General features: G+C 36.9%; 1 protein-coding gene across 2 annotated transcripts; it reads left to right on the top strand.

Annotated features, from left to right (window-relative positions):
• Positions 1–7,333: 7,333 nt before the first annotated feature.
• Positions 7,334–27,358, top strand: mypn (myopalladin). Of its 2 annotated transcripts, XM_065296244.1 has the most exons (21): positions 7,334–7,644; positions 8,945–9,898; positions 16,177–16,352; positions 16,465–16,504; positions 16,733–17,111; positions 17,195–17,269; positions 17,537–17,678; positions 17,864–17,887; positions 17,974–18,090; positions 18,204–18,548; positions 18,714–18,942; positions 19,026–20,402; positions 20,712–20,853; positions 21,806–22,027; positions 22,218–22,367; positions 22,631–22,707; positions 24,778–24,904; positions 24,980–25,187; positions 25,564–25,729; positions 25,914–26,047; positions 26,169–27,358. In XM_065296244.1, exons 2-21 carry the CDS (start codon positions 8,949–8,951, stop codon positions 26,315–26,317), a joined length of 5,229 nt encoding a protein of 1,742 aa, XP_065152316.1. In that variant the 5' UTR covers positions 7,334–7,644; positions 8,945–8,948; the 3' UTR covers positions 26,318–27,358. The 2 variants fall into 2 exon arrangements, with proteins under 2 accessions (XP_065152316.1, XP_065152315.1); XM_065296243.1 differs by having other exon boundaries at positions 18,204–18,942.
• The last annotated feature ends 68 nt before the right edge of the window (positions 27,359–27,426 follow it).

Here is a 27,426-nt window from a genome sequence, read left to right as displayed (position 1 = left end):
GAAAAAAGGCGTTAAAACCCCACGCAGAGCGAAGTCTGAGTCAAATCCTTAGTTTCAAGTCAGTCAGTATGAATTAATTACTGTTTGATCTTACATACATTATATTATACAAAATATTATATACTAACCCCAAATCTAAGTGAAGTTTGAGGACTTGCGAAGTTTAAAGTTTGAGGACTTGACAAAGTAGGCTATCATCATTTAAACAGACTCAAAACACCAAAGAGCCCGGAGCAAACGAAAAAAACACATCTACATAACCGACTGCTCAGTCGCCATATAAATATATTCTCAGTTTAGTTTGACATGTAATTGTGAATAAAGAAAACCATATTTATATAACAACAGATGGATTGAACAAGATTGAATATCTGTATTTAATATTATTTTACAAATAACGTAAGCGGCTCGATACCTTATTGTTGACTGTGCAAAGTTACTAACGTTAGCTTAATTTAAAACATTTCACAAAGACTGCTTCGATCCGGTTCATTTTCGAAAGAGCACCGCATATAATAAATGTGTTCCGTTTCATTTCGTTCTCCGTGTCTGTCTCGTTATTAACAAAATAAAGTAGACTTTATAACAGAAAGCTTACAAATCTCTCATGATGTGTTGACGCGGGCGGCGGAGAAGCATGTTTAATAACACGTGAGCCCTCACTGAGCCAGTGGCCAAACACGTCGCGGACAAACCCGGAGATAAAGGAAAAACTTACATTCGTCTGCAATCTGCATTGCCAAACAATCAGAAATACATACAAATTAATGTTCATGTATATTTTACATTTAAGTCTGTAAAAGACAGTATAGATGAAGTGAAAAAGCATTAAATAAGTCGTAACCCTTTGGTGGCACATTAAAAACAAACAAACATTCGTATAGCATTTTTTTAATTCGAATTACTATTGCCGATCGAATATTCGAATATCCGTGACCATCCCTAGCAGCATTATGCTAAAAGTACACACCAAAGGTAAAGTATCGCATTTCTCGCTCTAGATTACTTGCTGGATTTAGCTTCATGTCATGTGAAATTTTCATTTTAGTTGAATATTTTAAACTTGCACGAAGACGCTTTGAGGCAAATAGCGTGTGTTTTTGTGGCAATCGAACCATCCAATTTGAGTTATTTGCATCGCTCCGCGTCTATTTGCGTTTGGTGTGTATGCTCCATTAAGCTTAGTCCCAGTGTTTTTTTAACAGTTTTAAATGAAAACAACTTAACATCTTTTAAAATATATCGGTCCAGTTGTTTTATACCAGAATCCACCCCAGTAATTTTTTTAATAGTCACACTTATTAAAGCCATAATGTCCTAATTCAAGGTCAAAGACCTAATCCTGGCCTAATCTAGGCCTTGTCGGTGAAACCAGGCATATAGATCATTTTTCTACCATGTTAAAAAGGCCGATTTGTGGATATGCAGGAAAGTGCTGTTTTGTGTCCGTCTCTTTAAATGCAAATGAGCTGGTGCTCTCCTCCTCGTATGTGAACAAACTTTGTGTTTTTTCTGATATATGCTGCGTCTAAAACTGCCTACTTCCATACTATATAGTAGGCGAAAAGTAGGGCTGGGACGATCCACTTTTTCCATTACCGATACGATTTCGATACATGTATTCTGAGTATCGGCCGATACCGATCCCGATCCAATACTAGTATTTTTCTTTATCCATTTAGAATTGTGTGTGTATAAACACATAAATACATATACGCACACATATACACACAAAACATGTTGCACAAAATCAGGAGAATATCATGTCAAGTGAATGAAAAAAAAATGAGATACAAGTTAAAAGAATGTAAGTGTTCTTAAATATTTATTAATTGTTTTTGAGTGGACATACGACTTAATAAATAGTTCAAGTAAATTTTTACTTAATTGCGCATGAAAGACTTTTTAATCAGATGTTTAAAATACGGCTTTTTTTTGTGTGTGTGTGTGTGTGTGTGTGTGTGTGTGTGTGTGTGTGTGTGTGTGTGTGTGTGTGTGTGTGTGTGTGTGTGTGTGTGTGTGTGTGTGTGTGTGTGTGTGTGTTGGCGTGTGTGTGTGTGTGTGTGTGTGTGTGTGTGTGTGTGTGTGTGTGTGTGTGTGTGTGTGTGTGTGTGTGTGTGTGTGTGTATGACATATTTAATTCACACTACACTGTAAAAAATCCAATTAATGAAATGTTGGATGGGCAAAAATATATAAGTTAAACCAATTTTTTTGTTTGAGCTAGTTGAGAAGACATATTATTTTAAGTCTAGATAAATCTGTGTTTAAAACATTAAATGAATGGTTATTTTCAAATCCAGTCAACATTCAGAATGGCTAATGTTGACTGAACTAATTAAGACAAATCAGGTAAATATGTGGAGTTATGACAGCTATGTTTTCTGACAGCAAAATGCTCCTAATATTACTGTTATTTGGTCACAAAATGTAATTGTAAGAGTTGTTCAGGCGTGAATGTATGTGCTTAAAGTTTAAATATGCGGTCGGTTAATAAAGATAGCGTCTATTTAAAAGTGTGCTCTGACACTTTCGGACGGAGATGAGCTCCATATGAGCTCCAGTAAATCACCGGCGCTTAAGCGCTCACACCCCGCCCAGCGCAGCCTCGCCTCGGCAAGCGCATTAGAAATTGACTGCTGGCTCAGATATCTCTGTGGCGTTTAAACGTGATTTAATTCAATTTAATTTCTCATACTTAACAATGAAAGTGTTATGTTTTAAATCATATTTTAGGATTGCACTTAATTGATATCACTGTTGAGTGATGTTTCATATCTTTTACATTTGTTATAACCGGACTGCATGTGAATTTGAACTTCAGAGCTGAAGGAGCGGGTGGAGAAATAGTCCCAATATCATAACAATCTTGAATAAAACCCGCTAAATATACCCGCGTGTGTACCCGTGTGCGCGCGCGCGTGCGCGTGACCCGCTCACGCGCGCGTGTGTGTGTATGTTCAGTGTGTGCGTGAGTTTTTAATTTAAAATGTCTTAACTCGGAAGGATCTGGATCACAGGTCATTTCATCTGAGATCAATCCGCACCTAACAGCCTGAATCACTTACATGACACAATATGACAAGTCATCAGCCGTTTCCTCAAGTTCACGTCAGGTAAGTGTTTGTAAATAAATGTTAATTTTAGACTATATCAATTGGCAAAGACGCAAATACTCGACGTTTTTGTAAAGATATAAGTTATATAAAGGTGTGTTATGTTATGTGTCCGAGTTAAAGTGGAGCTATTTTAGTTAACGTTACCGGACAGGGTTAAGGACTCCGTCTTAATTATAATTGGGACATTTTTACAAACAAACCTTATAAAATACAATACTGGCGTGCATTTTGAGACAAAACAATAGCACTCATATGTTAAGAGATGTCAGTATTTTAGTCAGTGATAAGCCCTGTCCGAGAAAACCGCCCATAGTGTTTAATTCAATTACGTGTGATGTCTGAGGGAAGTCTTTCACCGTCAAGCTTTATTATATTAAACATGTATTCAGAGGTGGAAAGAGTACTGAAAATTTGTACTCAAGTACAAGGACAAGTAGTTGCTAAAATAATACTCAATTACAAGTAAAAGTACTGGTGTTAAAAATGTAATTAAGTAAAAGTACAAAGTACCCCTCTTAAAAACTACTCAAGTACAAATTACTTTTTAGCCGGTGATATTTATTGAATAAACATTAAATCCATTGAATGAAATCAGAAATATGAATGGATTAAAATCAGGCAATTTGTGTTTTATACGAATAAACACATAGTACAGGAATTTTGTCTGTTTAAAGAATGTCAAATGATTTTAACAGCAGCTATTATTATTATTATTATTATTTCATATTGTTTCTTCATATAATTTTTATCAAGTTATAAAAATGGTCTAATGTTATTATTATTAATGAATTATGATGCAACATAAATAAGCTTGTTGGGTTATTTTATTTAAAAACAGATTTTTTTTACATTAACTCATTCCCCGCTAGCCATTTTTTGAAAAGTTGCCCGCCAGCATTTTTTATGATTTTCACAAAAGTTTTACAAAATGCTTTCCAGGAAAATTTCTTCTAAAAATATATAAACATACAAATATATCAAATGAAAGAACAGACCCTCTACTTTCAAACAAACAATAAAAAAAGTGAAAAACCGTTTAATCCTATTTTTTCCCCTGCTTATAAACTCTTAAATATTGGTATTTTTCTTTACAAATACACATTTTTTTTTAACAAAAAGCTGAAACAATTGCATTTTTGTGAAGGAATTTAGTTAGAGATCAGATTCAGAACGAATATCAAACATAAAATTAGTAAATAACGTTTTGGCTTCAGTTTATCCATAAATTGGGGAAGTCCGCTATCTAGTGGACAATCACGGTATTGCACATTAACATAAATTCTTCAGAAACGCGTTTTTAATGCAAATGTTTTTTTTCTTAATTGACAAGATAACTCGTCAATGGCAGGGAAAAGAGTTAAAAAAATATTATTGGACAAGAAAGCTTTGAAAAAGTACCCTACTAATATTTCAAAAGTTATCAGCATTTAGCACTGACATACGTGTAATTTAGACAGGCTGTCAGTGCAGTTACACTGCTACGCCAGTGGGACGCGGCAACAGACGAATTTGATAAGAGAGTCCTTATTAGACTGTTTATTATTATAAGCTTAAAACACTGATTCAATATGAATAATATAATGTTGACAATGACATGAAATTTAACTTTGAGCGCCATTTTACAATGGTAAATCTTTTTTTACGGTCTATGTGCTCGTCACCTAGGTAACTGAAGCTCATGTTTCAAGTGATGTTTTCAGTCACATTATCGTGAGGTCTACCCAACATTAAAAACGAAAACGATCACATAAATATGGTTATAAGTCTTCTTACCATAATGTGCTGTTTGAGATTAGAGGCTGAAGTAAGCCGAAATCACTGCAGATGGCAAACAAAGTTTGCTTTACATTTGCACGCTGTCTCCTTTCCTTCCTCTGTTTGTGAACAACTCCCAGGTGCGGCCATGGACATTCATCATCCGGTATTTCTTCGGAATTTTTAATTAATTCAGCGTCCATAACGCCAAAGTTCTTTGACATTAAAACACTAAATACAACGTCACAGTGAAGGACGCGCGAGCTCTCCAGAGATTTCCGGTCAGAATACAAGGGTTTTTATTGGCCCGCCCACAATCAATTATTTCTATTGGATATCAAATGCTGTCAAAGATTTTAATATTAATTTAATTCAAATTCTACAAGTACTTAGTAACGAATGTGATTTTCAAAGTAGCGAATTACATTACTTACCTTAATTTGTACTTAAGTACAAGGAAAATTACAGACTTAAAAATGTACTCATAAAAGTACAAGTACACGAAAAAACTACTTAATTACAGTAACGTGAGTAGTTGTAATTCATTACTTCCACCTCTGCATGTATTTATGTATGTGTGTGTGTATTTATATTCCTCTGTTTATCAAACCAGAGATGATGTGGAGAGAGGCAGACCAGCATGGCGAAAGAAGTTAAATGGCCCTGGAGATGTTCTGAATGACTTTGGAGTGCTATTTGGACTGTTTTATGCCTTCTATTAGGAGAAGACTTAATTCTGTATGTTCAGTCTTTATGATAAGTGAATAAAGCTTTTGTTTTTATGTGACTGAAGTTAATTATTTAACAACACCAGCATAAATGATATGATAAATAATTTAAAAAAGTTTATAAAAAATTTCCAAATAATAAATATTAATCGAAGTAACACATAAAACATTGAGTAAATACTTAAATTTTAATTGACAGAGTCTTTACTGTAAGTTTTTAAAGATTCAACTGATTAAAACATTTTAGTTAAATGAACTATAAAGCTAGTTGAGCAAACATACTTTTTTATGTTTGAGTCAAGTTTGGGCCAACTAAAAAACATCAATCCAGGTAACACTTTGGAGTCAGAAATTGAGTGAACGTAAAATTTCTGTGGAACTAGTTACTAAAAAATAATTCATTGAGCCAACAATTTATTTTTTACAGTGTACTACAGTGTATTAACTTGGTGAGCACCAAACCATTCAGTTTTTGTGACCTTAAATATGTTCATATATGCATTTGTTTTTCGCATAAGATGGTTGAATATATTAGGAAGATTTTGAATATAGTGTATAATAACATTTATGGTGCTTTTATAATAGTTTGACTTTTCTGTAGCATGACAGTAACAACCACAAGTAACGCACAGTATCGGATTTGGATCGGCCCCGTTTTTCCGATACCCGATCCAGCAAAAAAGGTCCAGATCGACCCGATATCCGATCCAAAGTATTGGATCGGCCCACCCCTAGCGAAAAGCATAACTTTGCTTACTATATAGTATGGAAGTATGCGGTTTCGGACACAGCAATAGTTTTTAATGAGGCTCAGTCACAGACGGCAAGCAACAACCGAGACGAAAATAACTTGCGAGATGTACGATATTCCCTCACAAGCAAAGTCAACGGGTGTTTAATGTGTTTGCATACAATTATGTGTCTTCTACACTTTAAAAAAGTCCTTGTTGCATTTTTTAAAGTTTAAACAACTTGAATTTACAAGTCATTTCAACTTTCTTGACTAGTGAGAAGTTGGTATAAATAAATAAATAACTTAAACCGATTTAACTTTATTTATTACAACGTTATTTAGAAGTTGCTATAAATTATAAAAATAGTCAAAAATGTTGAAATAACTTACTAATTCAAGTTGTTTAAACTTAAACATTTAAGTGCAACAAGGATTTCCTACAGGTAGCGAAAACTAAAGTCTATTCTACTACACAGTCAGTCAGCGGTTGTGGGCAGGGCAACATACAAATTAACTCTTTTCCTGCCATAGACAAGTTAACTTCGCGCTTCCCTGCCAATGACGAGTTTATACGGCAATCTATATTTCTGCTATTATCCACCAGGTGGGCCCTTACCCAACTTATAAAACACTGAAGCATCCACTGATATGAATTTCTCATATTAGGTTACAGAAAACATTTGAGTATAATATGAAATCATATATAACCCTGCCTGTGAAAACCCAGTTAAAGTAATTTATTTGTGATTTACTATTTTCAACATAAAATCCTTGTAGATAAAGTAAAGAACATTTTTTAAAAATATAATCTTGATATCTTTAATATTGACTGAGTCAGATCATGTCAAAGATTAAAATCAAAGTTTGATGCTTCTCATCTCATTATTAGATTATGAGACACTAGTCTATATATCACAGACTGAGTCATAAAGTTTTTGCCTTGTTGTTTCCAAGCAATTCACCAGCAATCAAATTTGTGTCACCGGTTCCTCAGTTTTCTCACAGGACATTGGAGGGGGCTCATTTACTGGTACTTGTTTCAAACACCCCCACCTCCCTTCACATAACCATCCACCAACATGCTGGCAAATGTTATTGCGTGTGCTGGTGACAGGTCGCTCAGCCCGGGGTTATTGTGCTCTTGCAATAACGCACAAGGTTAACTTTACACAGGACTAAGGAAACACTTTTGTCCTGACGCAGTTGTCCAGTGTTTCTCTGAAGAGCCCGGCCGTGAAGCTGGAGTTGAACTTGTGTTCAGAAACAGGTGCAGATCTACAGATTGTGGAGTTCCCCCCTGAAATCAAAGGTAAAGCACCTTGTATTCTGATGACCAGTTATGTAAGTGTGCCGTTAATATGCAATAAATACATTTTACATAAATTAAATGGATTGTGCGTAGCATAGCCAAGCCTGGATGACAGCACACGTTTGGTCAGATAGTCAGTTTCTATTTTAGGTTGGAATGTCATAACGGTTCGGAGGGGTTCTTTAAATGTTGGGTATATGTGTGCATTACATGAACGACATATGCAATGAACGGCCTTACACTTTATGCAAATTGTCTTGTATGCATGGGATTTTACTTGTGTTTTGTTCGTGTAAAGTGAGAGCTTACTATATTTAGCTGTGACGGGGGTTTGGAGTGTGTTGGATCAGGATTCATGTACACAGCAGCTGTCTATGAGAGAGAATCACTGCTTGTGTTAATTGCTCTTATTTGACTGTCAGAAGCATATGCTGGCAGATCCAGTTTCTGGAATCAGTAACATCAGGATGCCAATGGGGACTCCTTCCTCAAACTTAAAAACTCAGAAGTATGGATGAAAATAAGATCCTTTTGAAAGCACATTTTGTAGACCCCATGTTTAAAGAAGAATCGGAAAACAAAAAAGCCCCCAAAAATGTACAGCAAGAAGGTTTCTTGGGTCCTCTGTATCAGTGTGGGTTTCCTCTGGGTTCTCCGGTTTCATCACACTGTTTTAAGACTAAAGATTACACTCTAAAAAAAACTGGGTTATTTTCAACCCTGCGTTGGGTCAAAAAAGGGACAAACCCAGCCGTTGCGTTAAATAAACCCAAAAAAAGTTTACATTTGACCCAACAATGGGTTAAAACAACCTACAACAAAGCTACTCCTCACCGTCAGTCTTACTAAGCTGTTAAATTGGTATTAGATTTGTATGTGAAATGGATGAGGGCCGTAACCACCAGAATACATCACGTGACCAAAGGCACGTGACAATCTGAACATCACTGCCATATGTAATTGACATTATTTGGGAATTCAATCCCGCTTTGTGCAGGCCAGTCAAGATCTTGCACACAAGACCATACCGACTGTATATGGACCTGGTTTGTGCCCACCACAGGCATAGTCATGCTATAACAGAAAGGATCAGGTTGTGCAAACCATTACAATTTGATGTTCCCTATGACTAAGGTGACAAGCCAGAGCTGTTTAGGGGGTGTGTACATGCTTTAAGCTGTGTGGTGTACATTTGTGCTAACATATACAGTAGGTTACACACACACAATAATTTAAGGTAAAGGTTATGTTTTTATGTCTGTTGTGGATGGTTCACGATTATCCTTTATAATTTATCTAGGGACATGCAAGAGCATAACATGGATCAGCCCACATCACTGTCACAACTGTTACGGGAGAGTTACCTGGCTGAAGCCAGAGCTCATCACCGACACGGTGAATCGAGCTGCATAGATTCACCTCGACGTCTGGTTTACGGAGCTATTAAAGAGAAAGCGGACAATTCTGGTGGGAAGTTGGAACCACAGTTCCCGGACTTGTCTGCTTTCTTGAGTCAGGAAGAGCTGGACAAGAGCGTCGATTTGGCCTGCAAGGCCATCGGCAATGAGCCACAACAACATGAGGCCAAATCTGATGGACACCCGCAAGTAACCCATTACGACGTTTTGTCCGACAAACCTGCTCTCGAGATGGCGGTCGCGTCGGAGAGGCATTCGGCCCAGCCTTCCATTCAAGACGACACGGTTAGGAACGTCAGACCTTCGAGGGAATCTCCTCCAGACAAAAGAGCCACGAGAAATGCTCCATATGGTTTGGAGACACAATCCAAGAAGGAGTTCCTCAACAAGGCTGCCGATTTTATCGAGGAGCTTTCTTCTCTGTTCAAGGCCAACAGTTCGAAAAGAGTTCGACCGCGTTCTTGTAAAACCCATCGGAGTCGATATCAGAACAAAGCCCAGCCCGATGGTGCTCTATTCTCCTTTAATGCAGAAGATAGAGAAAGACCTGTTCTCTTTAGCCAACAGACGGAGGAACCAATGGAGTTTGACAAAGTCGTAGAGGAACCACGTGTCATAGAGGAACCGCAGGTGTCCAGATGTGTCATAGAGGAACCGCAGGTGTCCAGATGTGACATAGAGTGTAAGGCCCCAGCTTTAATAGAGACAGAGGACACAGAGGAACCTGTATATGAACCTCCACAGTTTATTCAGAAACTCAAAAGCAGAGAGGTTCCAGAAGGCAGTAAAGTTCAGTTGGACTGCATTGTCAGAGGACTGCCGACACCAGAAGTGAGGTGAGTTTAAAATCTGATAGATCTTGGGACTTGAAGTGATACCAAAAGTACTTGATATTTTTTAAAACTTTAGATATGAGATATGCAGGATTGCATTTTAATAGTCCACTTACTTTAAGTAACTTTGCAACTACATGTCAACCAACTCTCACTAGAGTCTTGGTAGACTCTTGGTAGTCTACTACTACTCTAATCAGAGGCGCCACAATCAATTTTGGGCCCCCTACCACACCCATTTTGCACCTAGCCAATCTACCCTGCTTAGCATAGAAGCAAGACCAGCATATGTTGCGTAATTCCCATGTTGGTCCATGATGATTTCGTCATGGTTCAGCTGGTGGTCATCAGCATACCAGCATCAGCGTCCTATGCCGGTCATACCAGCAAGACCAGCATATGTTGTGTTTTGGTGCTGGCATGCTGGTGACCACCAGCTATAGTCGGAGACCTACCATGTTTGTAGCTATAAGATGATTTATTGCGCAAATGCAAATTTAATAGAAAAATATAGAACAGTTATCAAATATTAAAAAAATTCAACATCCCACCACTGATTGCCACCTACCAAAAGAGTGGGTGAGAGCGAGGCTTGCATGTGTATGAGTCAGCTAGGATACACGGTGACAGTTAGCAAAAAGTCTGCTAGCGTAGTTTGCTAACAGGAGAATGCTGGCAAGTGGCTTCAAATTCAAGATCTATATCTGGACAAACATTACATCCTTCTCATTTTCAGTGGTGACAAACGTAACCTACTGAATATTAAATTGACTATCAGGTAGTGGTTGGCTAACAAGTAATATAAATAACAAGTATTACTTTAAAGCATATCAACGTTTACACTGAGCTTAAGTTACTGTGTAAAATGACAATGTTAGCTACAGATCTTTGAATTCTTGCCTGGTTGCCAAATCTCTCTTCGGGCCCGCCGTCTCCCCTCGTCTTTATGAAACTGAAACATTTTTATTTTCAACAACCCTGCTGAAAAAAACGGCTTCAAACCAGCATGGGAATTATGCTGATTTGATGCTGGTTTAGCTGGTGGTCACCAGCATACCAGCACCAAAACACAACATATGCTGGTCTTGCTGGTATGACCAGCATGGGATGCTGGTGCTAATGCTGGTTTGGTGCTGGTTTAGCTGGTGATCATGCTGGTTTAGCTGGTGCTAATGCTGGTGCTAATGCTGGTTTAGCTGGTGTTCACTAGCAAACCAGCACCAAAACACAACATATGCTGGTCTTGCTGGTATGCTGTTTTTTCAGCAGGTATTTGTGTCAGAGGTCAGTTTAGCTACTAGCCAGATTGATAAACAAACACAGACCGGCAAAGTGCTTGTGTCTGGTTATATCGTTTATAGATATGAATGATGCTTTAAATAATGATGTGGATGGATGCGTGCCGGACCGATAATAGGTTAAAATAATTATTTGCATTGAAGGTGGGATTTGATCCATATAAACAAGACTTAAATAAAGATTTAGGTACCGGTGACATTTTGCTGGCAAATTCCTAAAATCTTTTTCATCAAGTTCTTTTGGCACAAAGATGTCTTGTGAAAGCTTATTGGATATCATACAGTCTGAGGTCAGCCAGTCTAATTTTACCGCATTAGAAATGTGATGCTCTGAGAATGCAGTGATTCAAATGAACATCCAACTCTTCAGTTTATCAAGCACAGTTGGCCAATGAGTAGAAGAGTAAACAGGATATTAAATGTGTAATATTACACATGCAGCCACATAGGGATGAGATATGTTTTCTTTATAGAAGTGAAGGGAAGTGTTATTATCAATGTTTATCTTCACTACACTAACACTAATAATGTATTTTATGCCAATTCTCAAGATAAATCCCTTTTCAAGAATCCTTTGACTTTTATTGTAGTAATGTTTACTTCGTGATTCCCATATGGCAAAAAAATATGTTCAAATATCATTTTAAATATGTTTCAAAAAATATAAAAATGGCCAAAAATATATATAGGCCAACTGAAATATATAATATATATTATGTTTACAAAAATGTATTTTAACCAAAATATTTTGGCCCTTTTTGTATATTTTGAAATCTTTATATACACTACCAGTCAAAAGTTTAGAAACACTTGATTAAAATGTTAACTATGATCTTAAAAAATCATTTAATCTGTATGGTTAAATGCTCAAGCATACTTTTGTAGACAAAAATATAGCTGTGCAAAAGAAATATATTTCGGTTTCTTAGAAAACGATTGTATTAAAATATTATTTTTGAAATGGATGACATGGACAGAATATTGAAGGAAAAGCTGCCACTAAGGCTACGTTCACACTGCAGGGCTTAATGCTCAATTCCGATTTTTTTGAAAAAATTATATTTTTTTACAAGGCTGTTCACATTTCCAATTAAATGCGACCTTTTGTGATCTCCGGTGTGAACGTGAAGTGACCCGCATGGGCAGAAGAGTACTCCACAGTCAACAACGTCACTCATTGTTTGCGGAAGTAGCTAACGTTAAACATGGATGTCAAAAACAGTGTAGTCAACAGCGGAGCTCTTTTTGCAATATTAAAGTTTTTTTCCCAACGGAGCCAGCACAATTACAATCTTCTCGTTTTAAGAAGAAAATTAAAAAGGAGGAGAGCTTTTTGGCCATGGCGTTTTGTGGAGCAGTGTTAGCAAATATTAATTAAATCTATGTAATTTACATTAACTTTTAGGCTTAATACTGGGAGATCCTTTGAAAGCAGTTTCCATTGGGTTTCCCATAAAATACTGTATGATTCATACTGAGGTAAATGTTCTCCAGTAATATAACTCAGCTTGTGAAAAAAAAACCAACATAAAGGAAAGTGGTTTATCAGAGGAGTGGGAAGTAAAAGTGCTTAGTGTGCTGCAGCACACCCAACAGAATTGTAAATGCAACACAAATTTTGGTTCATTAATATTTATTAATTAAGAGTGTAACCAATGACAATAGCTTCCCTTGTTGGCATAAAACAGCTATAGAACTAAAACTAAAGTTTTAAAGAGACGAGTTTAAAAGTGGCAGATGCAGAAGTAGCTTATGGCTTGTGAAACTAGCTTTCGATGCGTTGTTCCTGATTCATGCCTTTTGCAGACCTCGCTTGTCTCTTGTTTCCTATTACATCGAAAGCATTATTTTCAGTAAAAATTAATTTAAGAGAGTTTAAATAAAAGTATTTTTTGGGTAGGGTTAGGCATCAGTGTTGGGGGGGGCTTTTATTCTCCCAATAATGCAGCATATTTAATCATTTGAATAAATACATAATCATTAACACTCTGGTATTACTGCATCCTGTTAATTTACAAAAGAGTGTAAGTTTTGTTATGATTTGCAAAATAATATAAATGAGATGTAATGTCACAAATAGACTCAATAAATCATGGATGATCATGATAGGAAGCATAACAAAACCTCAAACCAGATGCCAAATTCGATCCAGGGATATTCCTTGTTTATGAAGTATATTATATGTGTGTGCTTTATGGTTGGTTTGTCATTGCTGAAATGGAAGTGTAACATCATTCAAAGCAAACTCACCATACTGACAGGTCAAGGAAACGCGTGCTTTTTTAAGCGAGTAGTGATTGTTTATGTTTGACAGATGAGGTGTTAAGACAGCTGCTCTTAGACCTGTGTTATGTGCAGTCAGCTGACAGTGATGTCAGAAACATTAGATCATCTCTTTACTTCATGAAATATCTATGCCTTTACACACACTGAAACTGTCAGCATGTTACAGAGATGTTTTACATTCATTTTAGCATTTAAACAGTTTATGTGAACTGTAAATGTGTTTTTATTCAAATGGTTTTGTGTTTGGTGTAATGACAGCAGAACTCAATGTGGCATGAACAAAACTGATGGTCCATCATCATGATGTTTTAAAGATGATCTTGTGTACTTTAATAGAAGCAAAACAAATCTGACCTTAACTTCATGCCACAAATTTGACCGATTGAGCTGGAAGTATGCAAAATATTTGTATCTTCTCCTCTCTTTACTTTGTCGTCAACTTTATTTACTTTTGAGAAACACTGTATGTTGTTGTGAGGTTTTGGTTGTTGAATGTGTGTTTCTGATGTAGATCTTCTGCACATCACACAGATGAAAAAAGTTTATTGTATGAAAGGCTACGCAGCAGTATGTTGAGCTCTGTATGGTCAGGATTAGTCTCTTTATTTGTGTCCAGTCCAGTTTAAATGGGGGTTCCTCTGCTATGGGACGTGTCTGTCTATGAGTTAAATAAAGCAAACAGGTGCAGCTTCCAGCTCAGAGTTTTAAAGTAGAGTCTTACTCAATAGAAATGATCCTCTTTGGTTCATAGATAAACTCAATACATTTCAGCCATGACTCAGTCATATCACACACATGCACCTGGCACTTTTTGAAAAACTTTTAAACTGAAGGCGTACATTTGAGAAGATTTCAAAAAGTCTCAAGCTATAACAGAAGGTGAGCATGATAAAAATCCTTGACATTTGATGTAAAGCTGCATGGTAAATTCGGGAAGTTCATTGATTCATACAAGGATACATGGATTTTTGCTGTGTTCTGTTTATTAAAGTCCCTGTAAAGTCAAATATTTAATGTATCACACGACAGAAAAATTTGTTTTTAACCAGTTATAATATTGACCTTGTGTGCTTGTGCTAATGCATTTGTTTAAAGTGTGGATAACTTAAGTTTAAGTGTTTTGGTTTTAATATTTGAACACAAAATGCCACAGTTGCTATTAAAGCCACTTTAATAAAGCAGTATTTGTTTCTTATTGACATTTTGTGATGTCATCATTCAGTATTACATGTATTTTGTCATTCGAGTGTCTTATGTAATAAAGGTTTGTAATGTTACAAATGTTTTTTGTCTAAAAAATTACGAAGAGAAATGTTTTAATGTAAGGACCTTTTAATTTTTTCAGTAATGTTGAGTACAGTCAAACACTTTGTCATTCAATTATGAATTAGCTTAATATACTTATGCTAAAGTATATGCTAAATCTATACTCTCATGTATCGGTTTGTGACTATCTCATCTAGAAAAAACATCTTAATTCAAGAATTTTTAGATATTTTTATTGAAAACAAGACAAAAATACTAAGAATTTTTTTTTGAAAATATTTTTTTGCAGTGTATATTTTTATGCTCCTTTAACTTACACTGCACAAAATGATTTTCAAGAGAAAATTTTTTCTTATGGGGTAAGCAAAAAATCTTGAATTTTTTCTTAAACACTAAATTCAAGAAAATTTTGCTTACCCCATTGCCAGATTATTTTGCTTTTTTTATGCACAAAATTAAATTCACTTAAATTTTATATTTTTGGTCTAAAAACTAGACTTATTTTCTTGGGTCGTTTTGCTCATCAAGAAAAAGCATCTTAATTTAAGAATTTTTAGATATGTTTACTGAAAACAAGACAAAAATACTAAGAATTTTTTTTCTTGAAAATAATTTTTTGCAGTTTAAGAACAAGTTGAAATTGTTTCACTTACTTTAATATATCAGCTATTCACAGGTCAAAACTTAAAATAGTAGGTTAAATTGACTTAAAAAAACCAAGTTGTTTTAACTTCATGCTACATTTTTTACAGTGCAGGGGCCGGGGCCCACAGGGGGGCCTCGACAGATTTCCAAGGGGGTTATTAAAAATGGGACAAAACAAAGGTTAGAACAGCCAAAATCAAAATATTTCTTATTGTTTGGTTGTTTTTGTTACAAATATACATTGTTTAGTCATGCCAAGCTCTATTTATTTTCATTTGGTAAAAATTTAAATAGTGGGGCTTCAAATATTATTGTAGATAATGGGGGACCCTATTTACAGGGACGTTTAACACACTCTAAAACGGTTATGTTAAAAACAAGACAATTTGTGTTTTTTTTTAGTGCCAACATAGTAAATGTTGTGTTGACCATTTTATTTATTTTAACACAAAAGCAACACAAAATGTGTTAAATAGCATAGCACAAAAAAGTTGTGTAAAATATTAATGCATCCTTTTTCAGAGTGCAGAAGATCTAGAAAAACTTCGCTGTCATTATACCACAGCGCTGTTGAATACTTTATTCTGATTGGTTTAGAAATGTTCCAACGGTATGCATTATTTTTTGATAAATGCGCATTCCTGGGTGCGCATTATTTTCGAATAATTCAATGGCTCGCCGTCATTTATTTCTTAAGTAAATGCTTGTCTATTCAGTGAAGTTTTTTTATTTGCTCTTGCAAATCTATGTCCATTGTATAAAGTAGTTGTTTTATCACTATTTCAGATGGTTTTGTGAAGGGAAAGAGTTGGAAAACAGTCCTGATATTCAGATCGTCAGTAATGGCGATCGACACTCTCTGATCATCGCTGAGGCTTTTGAAGAAGACACCGGAAGATATTCCTGCTTTGCTTCCAATTTTTATGGTACTGACTCCACATCAGCAGAAATCTACATTGAGGGTGAGTGTGAATAAATTATAGACAAAATCTGTTATCAAATATAAATGTTTGAAGCATAGCAGCTAACCCACAATCATGTTTGTGTTTTATTTTTATTTTATTTTTCTAACAGGTGCATCGTCATCAGATTCTGAAGGAGAACAACAAGCCCAGTAAGTGCTTTTTTGGTGGAATCATAATGCACTGCTAGAGTTTATACACACACACTTTCCTATATTTTTTTGCAAGAACATTAGTGAATATTGTCAAATTAGAATCATCTATTGGTGTTTATTACAGGACAACCCATTCATAACCTTAAAATATCCATTATCAGAATCACTCTATGTGTTCAAAGGGTGTAACAGTACACCATCATACCAACTACATTCATTTTTCAGACTTTATAATAAAGACGCTCCTCCAAAGACTGATATAACCTCAGTAACACCTGACACATCTGTTGAAGACTTTACACCAACGGTAATCAACCCCATCCCTGAAGAACCCGAACCTTTGGAAACAGATGAAGATCCTCTGGCACAGTTGAACTTGGACCCACCTTCTGTGCAAGGTGATACAGATCTTCTGGTTCCTGAGGTTATCAGCTCTCAAACACCTGAACTAGAAGCAATCGTGCAATTACAAGAACCACCAACATCTCAGTCTCAGGTGGAGTCCTCTCCACCACCTACTCATCGAACTGTATCTCCATCATCACTTCCAGCTAACCAAAGTATATCCAATATACTGTCAATATCTCAACAGAGCAACCATGAGGTACTTGAAAGACACAATTTTCAAAATAAAAATTTGCACCAGAGCATGTGTTCTTTTAACGTTTCCTGTGTTTTTCTGTTTAGAAACTAAATGGGAGCAGTAGTTATCTTGAAAGCTTCGATATAAGACCCATAATGGCAGCTCCTGTTTTTACGAAGGTAAAAAATGCAATGTTCATAACCGTCCAAAACCATGGAGTCAAAACATTGTTTGGGTGTAGGCTCTTTTGACCTTATCCAATAACCTGGCTAAAAATATTTCAGATATTCCCTCACAAACATCTACAACACCAAGTGATTTATCAGCAAGTTTCACTCTTGAAAACTCTTGCAGTCCTTTTAGTTTTTTTAGGAAACTAGTTGTAACGTACCAATTATAGATAGTATATAACAAAGTTTCTTCTTCATAATTGTCACTTGATGCAGACCCTTCAGGATGTTCTGGCTCAGGAGGGTCAGCTGGTAGTGCTGGAGTGCCGAGTGAAAGGTATTCCCTCCCCTAAAGTGGACTGGTACAGGGAGGGAACACTTATTGATGATTCTCCAGACTTCAGGATCCTCCAGAAGAGTATGTCTAACTTCAGTGTGCAGTGTTTTTTGTGTGGTTTGAATCCATCGTTGGAAGGTCTACCACAAATCCATTATCTATTTCAGCCTTTACAATGAGATGAAATGTTGCATGAACTGTTCTAGATAGTAAAATTACTTCTGCCAATCCATAAACATAAGCTGCTTACCCCTTTCTCCCTGCAGAACCCAGGTCCATGGGTGAATCAGGTGAGTTTGGTTACTGCTGTGTTTAAAAATGGGTAAACATTTCATGACATTAACCACCCCAAATCTCTGTGGTTTGCTGTGAACAGAGGAGATATGTACTTTGGTCATTGCGGAGGTCTTTCCTGAGGATTCAGGAACTTTCACTTGCACGGCCAGCAATAAATACGGCACAGTCTCCAATATGGCAGTGCTGAGGGTGAAAGGTAATTTTCTGTCATGGGTGTAAAAGAGATAAGAGAATAAAAGAAAATATAAAGAGTGCATGTACCACATCTCTAAATCATGTTTCTAATGAATATTTTCTGTGTATCAACAGGACGCAATAATGAAAGCAAGGAACCAGATGTTCCTCGGGTAAACAACAAACTTCACTCAAGTATGGTTTGTCTTGACCCTTTGGGCTCAGCCTCAATGCAGTCAGACACTCTGGATGCTGAAAGTCATTCCCCAGAATCCCTAAACTCCAGTTTACTTCGCCATGACCTAGCCACCAGCCTGCCCAGTCTAAACCCTCTTTCTATTGGAAAGCTCCACTCGGATACATTAAGGTCAAGTTTACCTCAGCTGGACCCGCTGAGCCTCAGTTGTTCTCGCTTTAACCCAGTGAATTTGGACTCAAAACAGAAACCTCTCAGCTCTTTCACAACACACTTTGATTCAGGTGGGTCTGATTTGAAATCTTCCACGGAAGCCACCCAGTGTCTACCCAATGGATCAACCTCCACTAATCTGAGCTCTGACTTGGATGCTCAAGTTGAACCGTCACAAAACCTTCAAGTTGGGTCAGAATCTTACTCACACCCTTCTGTTATAATTCCCCCATTAGAAAAATACAGTAACCATCAAGATCGTCCGCATCTTAAGCCTTTACCAGATCCCCCAACCTCCTGCCTTAAGACCAGATCTGAGGGTGTGTTAGTCAATCACAATGAGTCTCGCTCCAGTTCACGAGTGGGTCTCAGAGTGACCTTTAAACTACCTGAGGATGAAGAGGAGGAGGAGAAATCAAATTCATCCAACAAAGGACCACCACCTGTGCTGGCTAAACCAAAATTGTAAGTATCATCTTCATTGTAATACAAGAAATCTTGTTTATTAGAAATACTGTATCATCTTTGTTTTACCATTCCGTGCCTAGAGACCCAGTGCAACTTCAGATCCTTCACAACCAGGTGCTTTTGGAACAGCAGCAGGACAGTACCTCTCCAAGTTCTGAGCCAACGACTGTCACCCCAGATCACTCCCCTCCAAATTCAATGTCTTCACAACTCAAAATTAACTCTGGTCCAACTCCACAGTTGATGACTGCATCTGTCCCTGTACAGCCTATAGCACCGACTCCTATATTAAAAACTGCACCAGTATCCCAGTTGAATAAGGCTTTATCCAGTTCAATGCCACAGCTTAGTCCATTAGCCATCCCAAGAGCTCAAAATAATCTAGTACCATCTACTTTGTTAAATAATATTCCACAGACTGTGGCTCCCTCAGCATCTTTTACCCGAACAACTGTGGTGCCTGCCCCTCATCTCAGTATAGACCCAATCTCACCAAAGGCCCAACTCAATATGTCTTCAGTAGCTTCTGTGCCAAATGTGACACCACTCATCCCAATAACTCAACCAACAGCTCCCAACATGACTCAGTTCAATCTAGGACCTACTAGACCTTTGCCTCAGTTTATGATGGCTTCACCCGTTCAACCAAACACCAACCATATGCCCTCCATCACCCCATCCACTCACATATCACAAATAAACATGACTCCTACCCAACAGAAGACCTCTGTTGAAGTAGACAAGACTATAGCTAAAACACAGTCACTGACAACATCTGATGTAGCGAGCGTAAACAACACAGTGTCTAAGGCAAACACCACACAAGTTACTCAACCCAGAATTCATTTACCACTAATTCGAGACACAAAGAATAAAAGTGTATCTAATGTACCGATGGGTAAAGTCAGTTCCCCTCAGCTTCTTAATAATCCACCTGCACCCACATCAAGTCTAGCATCTGCTCCACCATTGAACTCCACCCAGACTACTTTAGCCGGTCAGATACCAGTTTCTACCCAGAGCTTCAGCTACACAAGACCAAAGGAATTCATTCCTGCCCAAACTCTCTCTCCTATCAGGAGTCCCTCTCCAACTGAGTCCCCTGTTCCAATGCTCCATGAAATAGCAGCACAGATATTCCCAAAGTCAACACGGGAGCTTATGTCACCCGTCAACCAGTTTGTCCCATCGGCAAGAAAGTTCCCGACGAGGATTCTGGAATCTCCCAGCAGCCCTCCAGCGTATGTTTCTTCACCACCTTTAATGCATCCTGGTCTGATGAACTCAGTCTTTTCTTTTAGAACTCAGTCCCCACCACAGGCTTCTTCCCCAACTTCAAGCTGCTCTTCTCCCAGCCCTATCCACAATCCAGTGGCCTTCCTTAGCTCTGTCCTACCATCACTGCCAACATCTCCTCCAACCAATGCCATGGGGCTGCCTAAGGGGGCTCCTCCTGGGTGAGTAAACTCGGACACTTCATTATAAAGTCCCTGATAATCAAGTATGGTTTCATTGTCACAGTAGGCTTACTGTGATTTAATCAGGTTAAACATGTAACGGAATCAGAATTAGATTAGATTTTGATTTTACCATTTGTTTCTGGTTACGTGGATAGGTTATGGTTAAGGTGGGAATAGGTTTTGGTCTGTAATTGTTTGACAGAAAGGTTTTCCCAGGACTAACAATAGAAGTCTATCAGAATGCATGTCATTGTAAAATGAAATTGTGTATTTTACTTTGGTCTCATGGCATCATTCCACATCCAGACCTCAAGGCGCAATGAAGAAGAATCAAAGAGGCCTCCGGCCCATGTCAGATGACGACATCCGAGATAGCAGAGAAACTCTCTTAAAAGATATTGAGAAAAAACTACGATTCACTAATGAATCACTTCGTTTTGGACAACAGGTACTAAGAAATGTATAAACTTTTCATTCAATCAACATATCTCTTATATTGAGTATCACTTGGAAATTCCTTAGATTATGTCAAATGTTGACTTTAAGGGGACGTTTCCCAGACAGGGCCTATCTTACTACCAGACTAAAATGCATGTTAGAGAATTTTAGAGTTGAAAACTTGCTAGAGTCTCATCACAAACGTACAGGCATAAGCGAATTATTGTGTAGCATAATCGATGCTGATTAAAAATGCAACTAAATCAGATGACTGTCAAGTCAGTAAACATGGGCAGTGTAGTTGACGTGATAGAAACATCCACATGTTACATAAATAGATGTGACTACATTCAGAGATCCTGATCTGGAGGTCATCCAGAACCTAAATGGAGCTGGAGTTACCAGGACAGAGTTTCCCTCCACTGGCAAGTAAAGTTCAAGCTGCCTGGAGAATTTTTAAGATTCCGAGACTAACAAGTGCATGTGAATGTCGACACAGTGATCACCACAGCAACAATCTGGTGAATCATTTATGCCAACAGTTTAAGTCGCTTTTGTTAGGGAATTTCATCAACTATTTGTTTATGGAGTCATTTTGACATCACTACCTGTCGGTAAAAAATAAAGTTGTTAACAGTAACAGTTAAACGGCTCATCTGAACAGTCAATAAATCCATTAGAGAGAAATGTGTGCAGTTTATAAATCTGTGGAGCCTGCACATGTACCTGATGATTGTTGTTTATAGTGTGAAGACATTTTTTATTTCTTGAGCAATTTTACTTCCATCTTTTTATTTATTTATTCTTGTTTGTACATTTTCATGATTTCTTTTGTCTTGAATTGTGTATTTATACACCAGTGGGACAGCTTTAAAATACAAATACAATAGGTTTCTGTTGACTTCACAGAACATGCAGAAGCTGAAGGTGTTTAAATGGAAAACATTCATTTTTTTGTGCAGGAATACAAGGTGTCGAACTTTGAACAGAGGCTACTAAGTGAGATCGAGTTTCGTTTAGAAAGAACACCAGTCGAAGAGTCGGATGATGAAGTTCAGCATGATGAAATTCCAACCGGAAAATGTATCGCTCCCATCTTTGACAAGAAACTGAAACACTTCCGGGGTGTGGAAGGGCTTCCTGTCACATTTACCTGTAAAGTGGTTGGGATTCCTGTACCTAAGGTGAACACATAGAAACTCACAACGTTTGTCATTTAAATTAATGTATTGAATAATTGTTTGAATGGATTTCATTTGTAGTCATGAAAACATAACGTCCATAAACCACAGCCATTAAAATAGTTATAATAGACACACACACAAGACTGGTTAGTGCTAAAATAATAATTCTTTGTTTTGTATTTTCTCACAGGTGTATTGGTTTAAGGATGGAAAACAAATTTTGAAGAAGAATGAACACTATCAGAAGATCAGAGAAGGCGATGGAACGTGTTCTTTACACATAGAAGCTGCTACGAGTGATGATGATGGAAATTATACCGTCATGGCAGCAAATCCACAGGTAACAGAAAGCTAGAATGTATATAATACTGCATATACAGTATATATACAGTGCCATAGATAAACCATTTTTGGTTCTTCAAAGAACCATTCAGTCAAAGGTTCTTTAAAGAACCTTTTTATAACCTGAAGAACCTTTTGTGCATCTACATGTATCTGCTGAGGCTTAAAGGACTATAAAGTATCCACCTAGTATTGTTTAATACTGTAAGAAACTGCTATTATTTTTTACATGTCAGTCAGTTCTGTATTTTATATTCTCAGGGCAGGATAAGTTGCTCCGGACATTTGATTGTCCAAACGGGTCCGCTGAGAAATCGACCTGTGGTTCACTCTCAAAGGTGAGGTACATTAAAGTGCACTTTTGTTTTAGTAGCTGATAAATTTAAAGAAACGTGTGGACATTACAGAAAGCAAGTCAAGAGCTCTGTAATAGACCTTTATTAAACCGATAATTCCAATCCTGGATGCTGATTGGATACTGGTCAGTAATGCGTTCTTGACAGATCAATCAAAATATAGGCATTATTAAAGGAATATAAATTTGCCTCATGTAGTAATGTTTAAATTAAATTTCATTTTATAAATATTGGGTAAGAGTGTTTTTTATACTATTGTTATACCAGAGGTGTGCAACAGGGTTCAGGTCTGGGCCCTTACCAAATTGTTATAATCTAGAAAATTAGAATTACACAATTCTCTAGAATATTATTACAACCCCAAAACAGAAAAAGTTGGGACACTGTAGAAATTGTGAGTAAAAAAGGAATGGAATAATTTACAAATCTCATAAACTTATATTTTATTCACAGTAGAATATAGATAACATATCAAATGTTGAAAGTAAGATATTTTGAAATGTCATGCCAAATATTGGCTCATTTTGGATTTCATGAGAGCTACACATTCCAAAAAAAGTTGGGACAGGTAGCAATAAGAGGCCAGAAAAGTTAAATGTGCATATAAAGGAACAGCTGGAGGAGGACCAATGTTTAGGAATGGGAATGTTGTCCTATTCTTGTCTAATACAGACTTCTAGTTGCTCAACTGTCTTAGGTCTTCTATGTCGCATCTTTCGCTTTATGATGCACCAAATCTTTTCTTTGGGTGAAAGATCTGGACTGCAGGCTGGCCATTTCAGTACCCGGATCCTTCTTCTATGCAGTCTTGATGTTGTAATTGATGCACTATGTGGTCTGGCATTGTCATGTTGGAAAATGCAAGGTCTTCCCTGAAAGAGACGACGTCTGAATGGGATCATATGTATCTAGAACTTGGATAAACCTTTCAGCATTGATGGTGCCTTTCCAGATGTGTAAGCTGACCATGCCACACGCACTCATGCAACCCCAAACCATCAGAGATGCAGGCTTCTGAAAAGAGCGCTAATAACAACTTGGGTTGTCATTGTCCTCTTTAGTCCGGATGAAATGGCATCCCAGTTTTTCAAAAAGAACTTCAAATTTTGATTCGTTGGACCACAGAACAGTTTTCCACTTTGCCAAAGTCCATTTTAAATGAGCCTTGCCCAGGGAAAACGCCTGTGCTTCTGGATCATGTTTAGATATGGCTTCTTTTTTGACCTACAGAGTTTTAGCTGGCAACAGCGAATGACACGGTGGATTGTGTTCACTGACAATGTGTTCTGGAAGTATTCCAGAGCCCATGTTGTGATTTCCATTACAGTAGCATTCCTGTATGTGATGCAGTGCCATCTAAGAGCCCGAAGATCACAGGCATCCGGTATGGTTTTCCGGTCTTGACCCTTACGCACAGAGATTGTTCCAGATTCTCTGAATCTTTGGATGATATTTTGCACCGTAGATGATGATAACTTCAATCTCATTGCAATTTTTCTCTGAGAAACTCAGAAAACTATTTTTCGCCGCAGCATTGGGAGAATTGGTGATTCTCTGCCCATCTTGACCTCTGAGAGACACTGCCAATCTGAGAGGCTTTTTTATACCCAATCATGTTGCCAATTGACCTAATAAGTTGCAAATTGGTCTTTCAACTGTTCCTTATTTGTACATTTAAATTTTCTGGCCTCTTATTGCTACCTGTCCCAACTTTTTTTGGAATGTGTAGCTCTCATGAAATCCAAAATGAACCAATATTTGGCATGACATTTCAAAATATCTCACTTTCAACATTTGATATGTTATCTATATTCTACTGTGAATAAAATATAAGTTTATGAGATTTGTAAATTATTCCATTCCTTTTTTACTCACAATTTCTACAGTGTCCCAACTTTTTCTGTTTTGGGGTTGTATATGTGGAGTCAGATTTGTGCTTGATGAAATTACTGAAATAGTCAAACTTTTGTCCATATAGTGTAGCAAAGGCTCTTGTGCCTGGGTTCTTATTTTATATATATATTATTACATTTCTGTCATATACATACATAGAGTCCGAGCACGTGTACAAGAAGTGGAAGGAGAGCCCACGCAGGAACGATTTTTCCGTCCTCACTTTCTGCAAGCACCAGGAGACATGTTGGCACATGAGGGCAGGCTTTGTCGATTAGACTGCAAGGTATGAATATCTCAAATATTGCAAAGGCCTAATGTTTGTATTATTTTTTATTAATTCTTCCCTTCTGCTGTGTAGGTGAGCGGATTACCTCATCCAGAAATCATGTGGCTTCTAAATGGGAAGCCAATATATCCTAACATAACTCATCGTATGATGGTGAGAGAAAATGGGGTTCATTCTCTAGTTATTGATCCTCTGACTCAAGCCGATCATGGGACGTACACCTGCATCGCCTCGAATAAAGCTGGCCAGAGTTCTTTCTGTCTTGATCTCAGAGTAGTAGGTGAGAACCTGCTCTTTCTGGCTGTATTTTTGTATAACTGTTTCTGGAAATGGACATTATCATTAAAGGAACAGTATGTAGGATTGTGGCCAAAATTGGCACTGCAATCACAAAACTTGTGGCTAAAACTGGTACTGCAATCACACAACTGGTGGCCAATACACAACATGACAACATAAACATCAGTTGAGGGCTGCAACTCCACTTTTTAAATGACAATATCCTGGCCGGACCACTGTTGAAAATGAAAATGATTTCTTAATGTCTAGTGACATGTCAGGGCCATTTCATGATTCATTGATATAAATTTCTTACATACTGTTCCTTTAAAGAAATGCTTTCGTAAGTGTTCACAACAATTTTCACTCTTCTTCAGAGAAAGAGATGAAGCAGGCGCCACATTTTTTGGAGAAGCTGCAGAACACAGGCGTGGCCGAGGGAGCACCTGTGCGTTTGGAGTGCCGGGTGATGGGAATGCCATCGCCGGTCATTTATTGGAAAAAAGATAATGAAACAATCTCCCACGCACAGGAGAGATTGAGGTAAGGATGCTGAAAACATCTGCCTGCTGTAGTCCTGCTGGATAAAACTCTCTAATTTTGTTTAGAAATCAGATAAGAGGGTCCAATAAGCTGGCAGTCAACAATCCATACCAGCTAGAAGTCACATAAAATCATTTACTACTTTAATAATCCCACATTTCCATCTGTGTCTTTGATATCCCAGCATGCATCAGGATACCACAGGGTATGTTTGTCTACTTATTCAACCTACCAGAAAAGAGGATGCTGGTTGGTATACAGTGTCTGTGAAAAATGAGGCTGGTGTCACATCATGCACAGGCAGATTAGACATATATGGTGAGTCAATTGTTATTTTTTTATAAATGTTTTTTCAATAACGGGCATGTATTGTAAACAACACAGTTAAAACAAAAAGAGATGTTTTTCTGCAAGGTTTAACCTTTTTTATCCTCTGTAGCTCAGTGGCATCAACACGTCCACCCTCCCATGAGGACAACACAGCTCAATGGAAGCCGTTACACAGCTCTGACTGGTCAAGGTCTGGATGTCAAATCTACCTTTACCATCAGCCAATCCTTTCTGACATCAGAAAGTGAGGAACTATAGAAGCTTGTGGAGTTGTTATGGTGCACAAATATTTTTTTAGACACAACATTATGTTTAGTGTTTGCAATCTAAATGCAATGTAATTGTTGAAATTTGAGTTTGAATGTCCATTTAATGCAACAAAATGCTAAATACACATGGATATATTTTGGTAGATAGCAGCTGAATGTAATTGTGTCTTTCTTCCCTGCATTTGCACATGCGTCTGTCTTTAGCTACTAACATAAGCCATTAACAAAATATAATCTAGACTCTGCCAACATTTGCAGCTATTTTATAATAAACATATCACAAATTATATATATATATATATATATATATATATATATATATATATATATATATATATATATATATATATATATATATATATATATATATATATATATATATATATATATAATGATGAACGAATGTGTTATTTCTTGTTAGTAGGCTGCGTGTCTGTCTTCTTTTTAAGTCATGTAATGTCAGCAGGTCAACAAAATGTCCTATTTAACTTGTTTTTCAACATTTAAGTCCTGCTGCTGTTTAGGTTTTAATTAATTTAAGTATGTGTATGCAAATGACTAGTTGCGGGTTTGTTCTTGATAAGTACTATGTCTAATAAATATGGGTTTAGAGATGAGAGGAAATCCTCTAAATCTACTTCAAACTTATTTTTAGTAAGAAATTGATATATTTTGCACTTCACTTTAACAAAACTATGTTTTACATTTCAAACCTGTGTAAATGTAGCTGAGTGATCTGATGAGAACTGACCAACATCATAGCTGTGATTATCAAATGTTGATAGGAAAGAGTAAACAGGAATGAGAAAAATAAAATTATATATTATTGTTGAGAATTATTGTGAAGATTAATTATGCTGCTTTAGACATTTTAACAAATTAGATTTTATTAGATATTATTACATTTTTGTGGATGTTTACAAAGCCTTTTATTAATTGTTTTACCACCCATAGAACAATTAAATGCAAATGATGTGAAAATGTATAAAAGTTTCTTTTCTTGAAAATAAAGTTATATTTATTCAAACAACGATAGTGTTTTCATTCTCTTAAATATGTTGTTTTGTAAACAAGCTGTGTACATGATAATTAATCTGA

The sequence above is a fragment of the Paramisgurnus dabryanus genome, chromosome 20 (assembly GCF_030506205.2).
Source record: "Paramisgurnus dabryanus chromosome 20, PD_genome_1.1, whole genome shotgun sequence".
Classification (NCBI taxonomy): domain Eukaryota; kingdom Metazoa; phylum Chordata; class Actinopteri; order Cypriniformes; family Cobitidae; genus Paramisgurnus; species Paramisgurnus dabryanus.
This window is presented reverse-complemented; position numbering and strand designations above follow the sequence as displayed.

Coding starts and splice junctions, on each gene's coding strand:
- mypn (XM_065296243.1), top strand. CDS start 8,949: ATGCAAGAGCATAACATGGATCAGCCCACATCACTGTCACAACTGTTA. Junction 17,270..17,536: donor CAGCTCCTGTTTTTACGAAG/GTAAAAAATGCA, acceptor CACTTGATGCAG/ACCCTTCAGGATGTTCTGGC. Junction 22,028..22,217: donor TTGGGATTCCTGTACCTAAG/GTGAACACATAG, acceptor ATTTTCTCACAG/GTGTATTGGTTTAAGGATGG.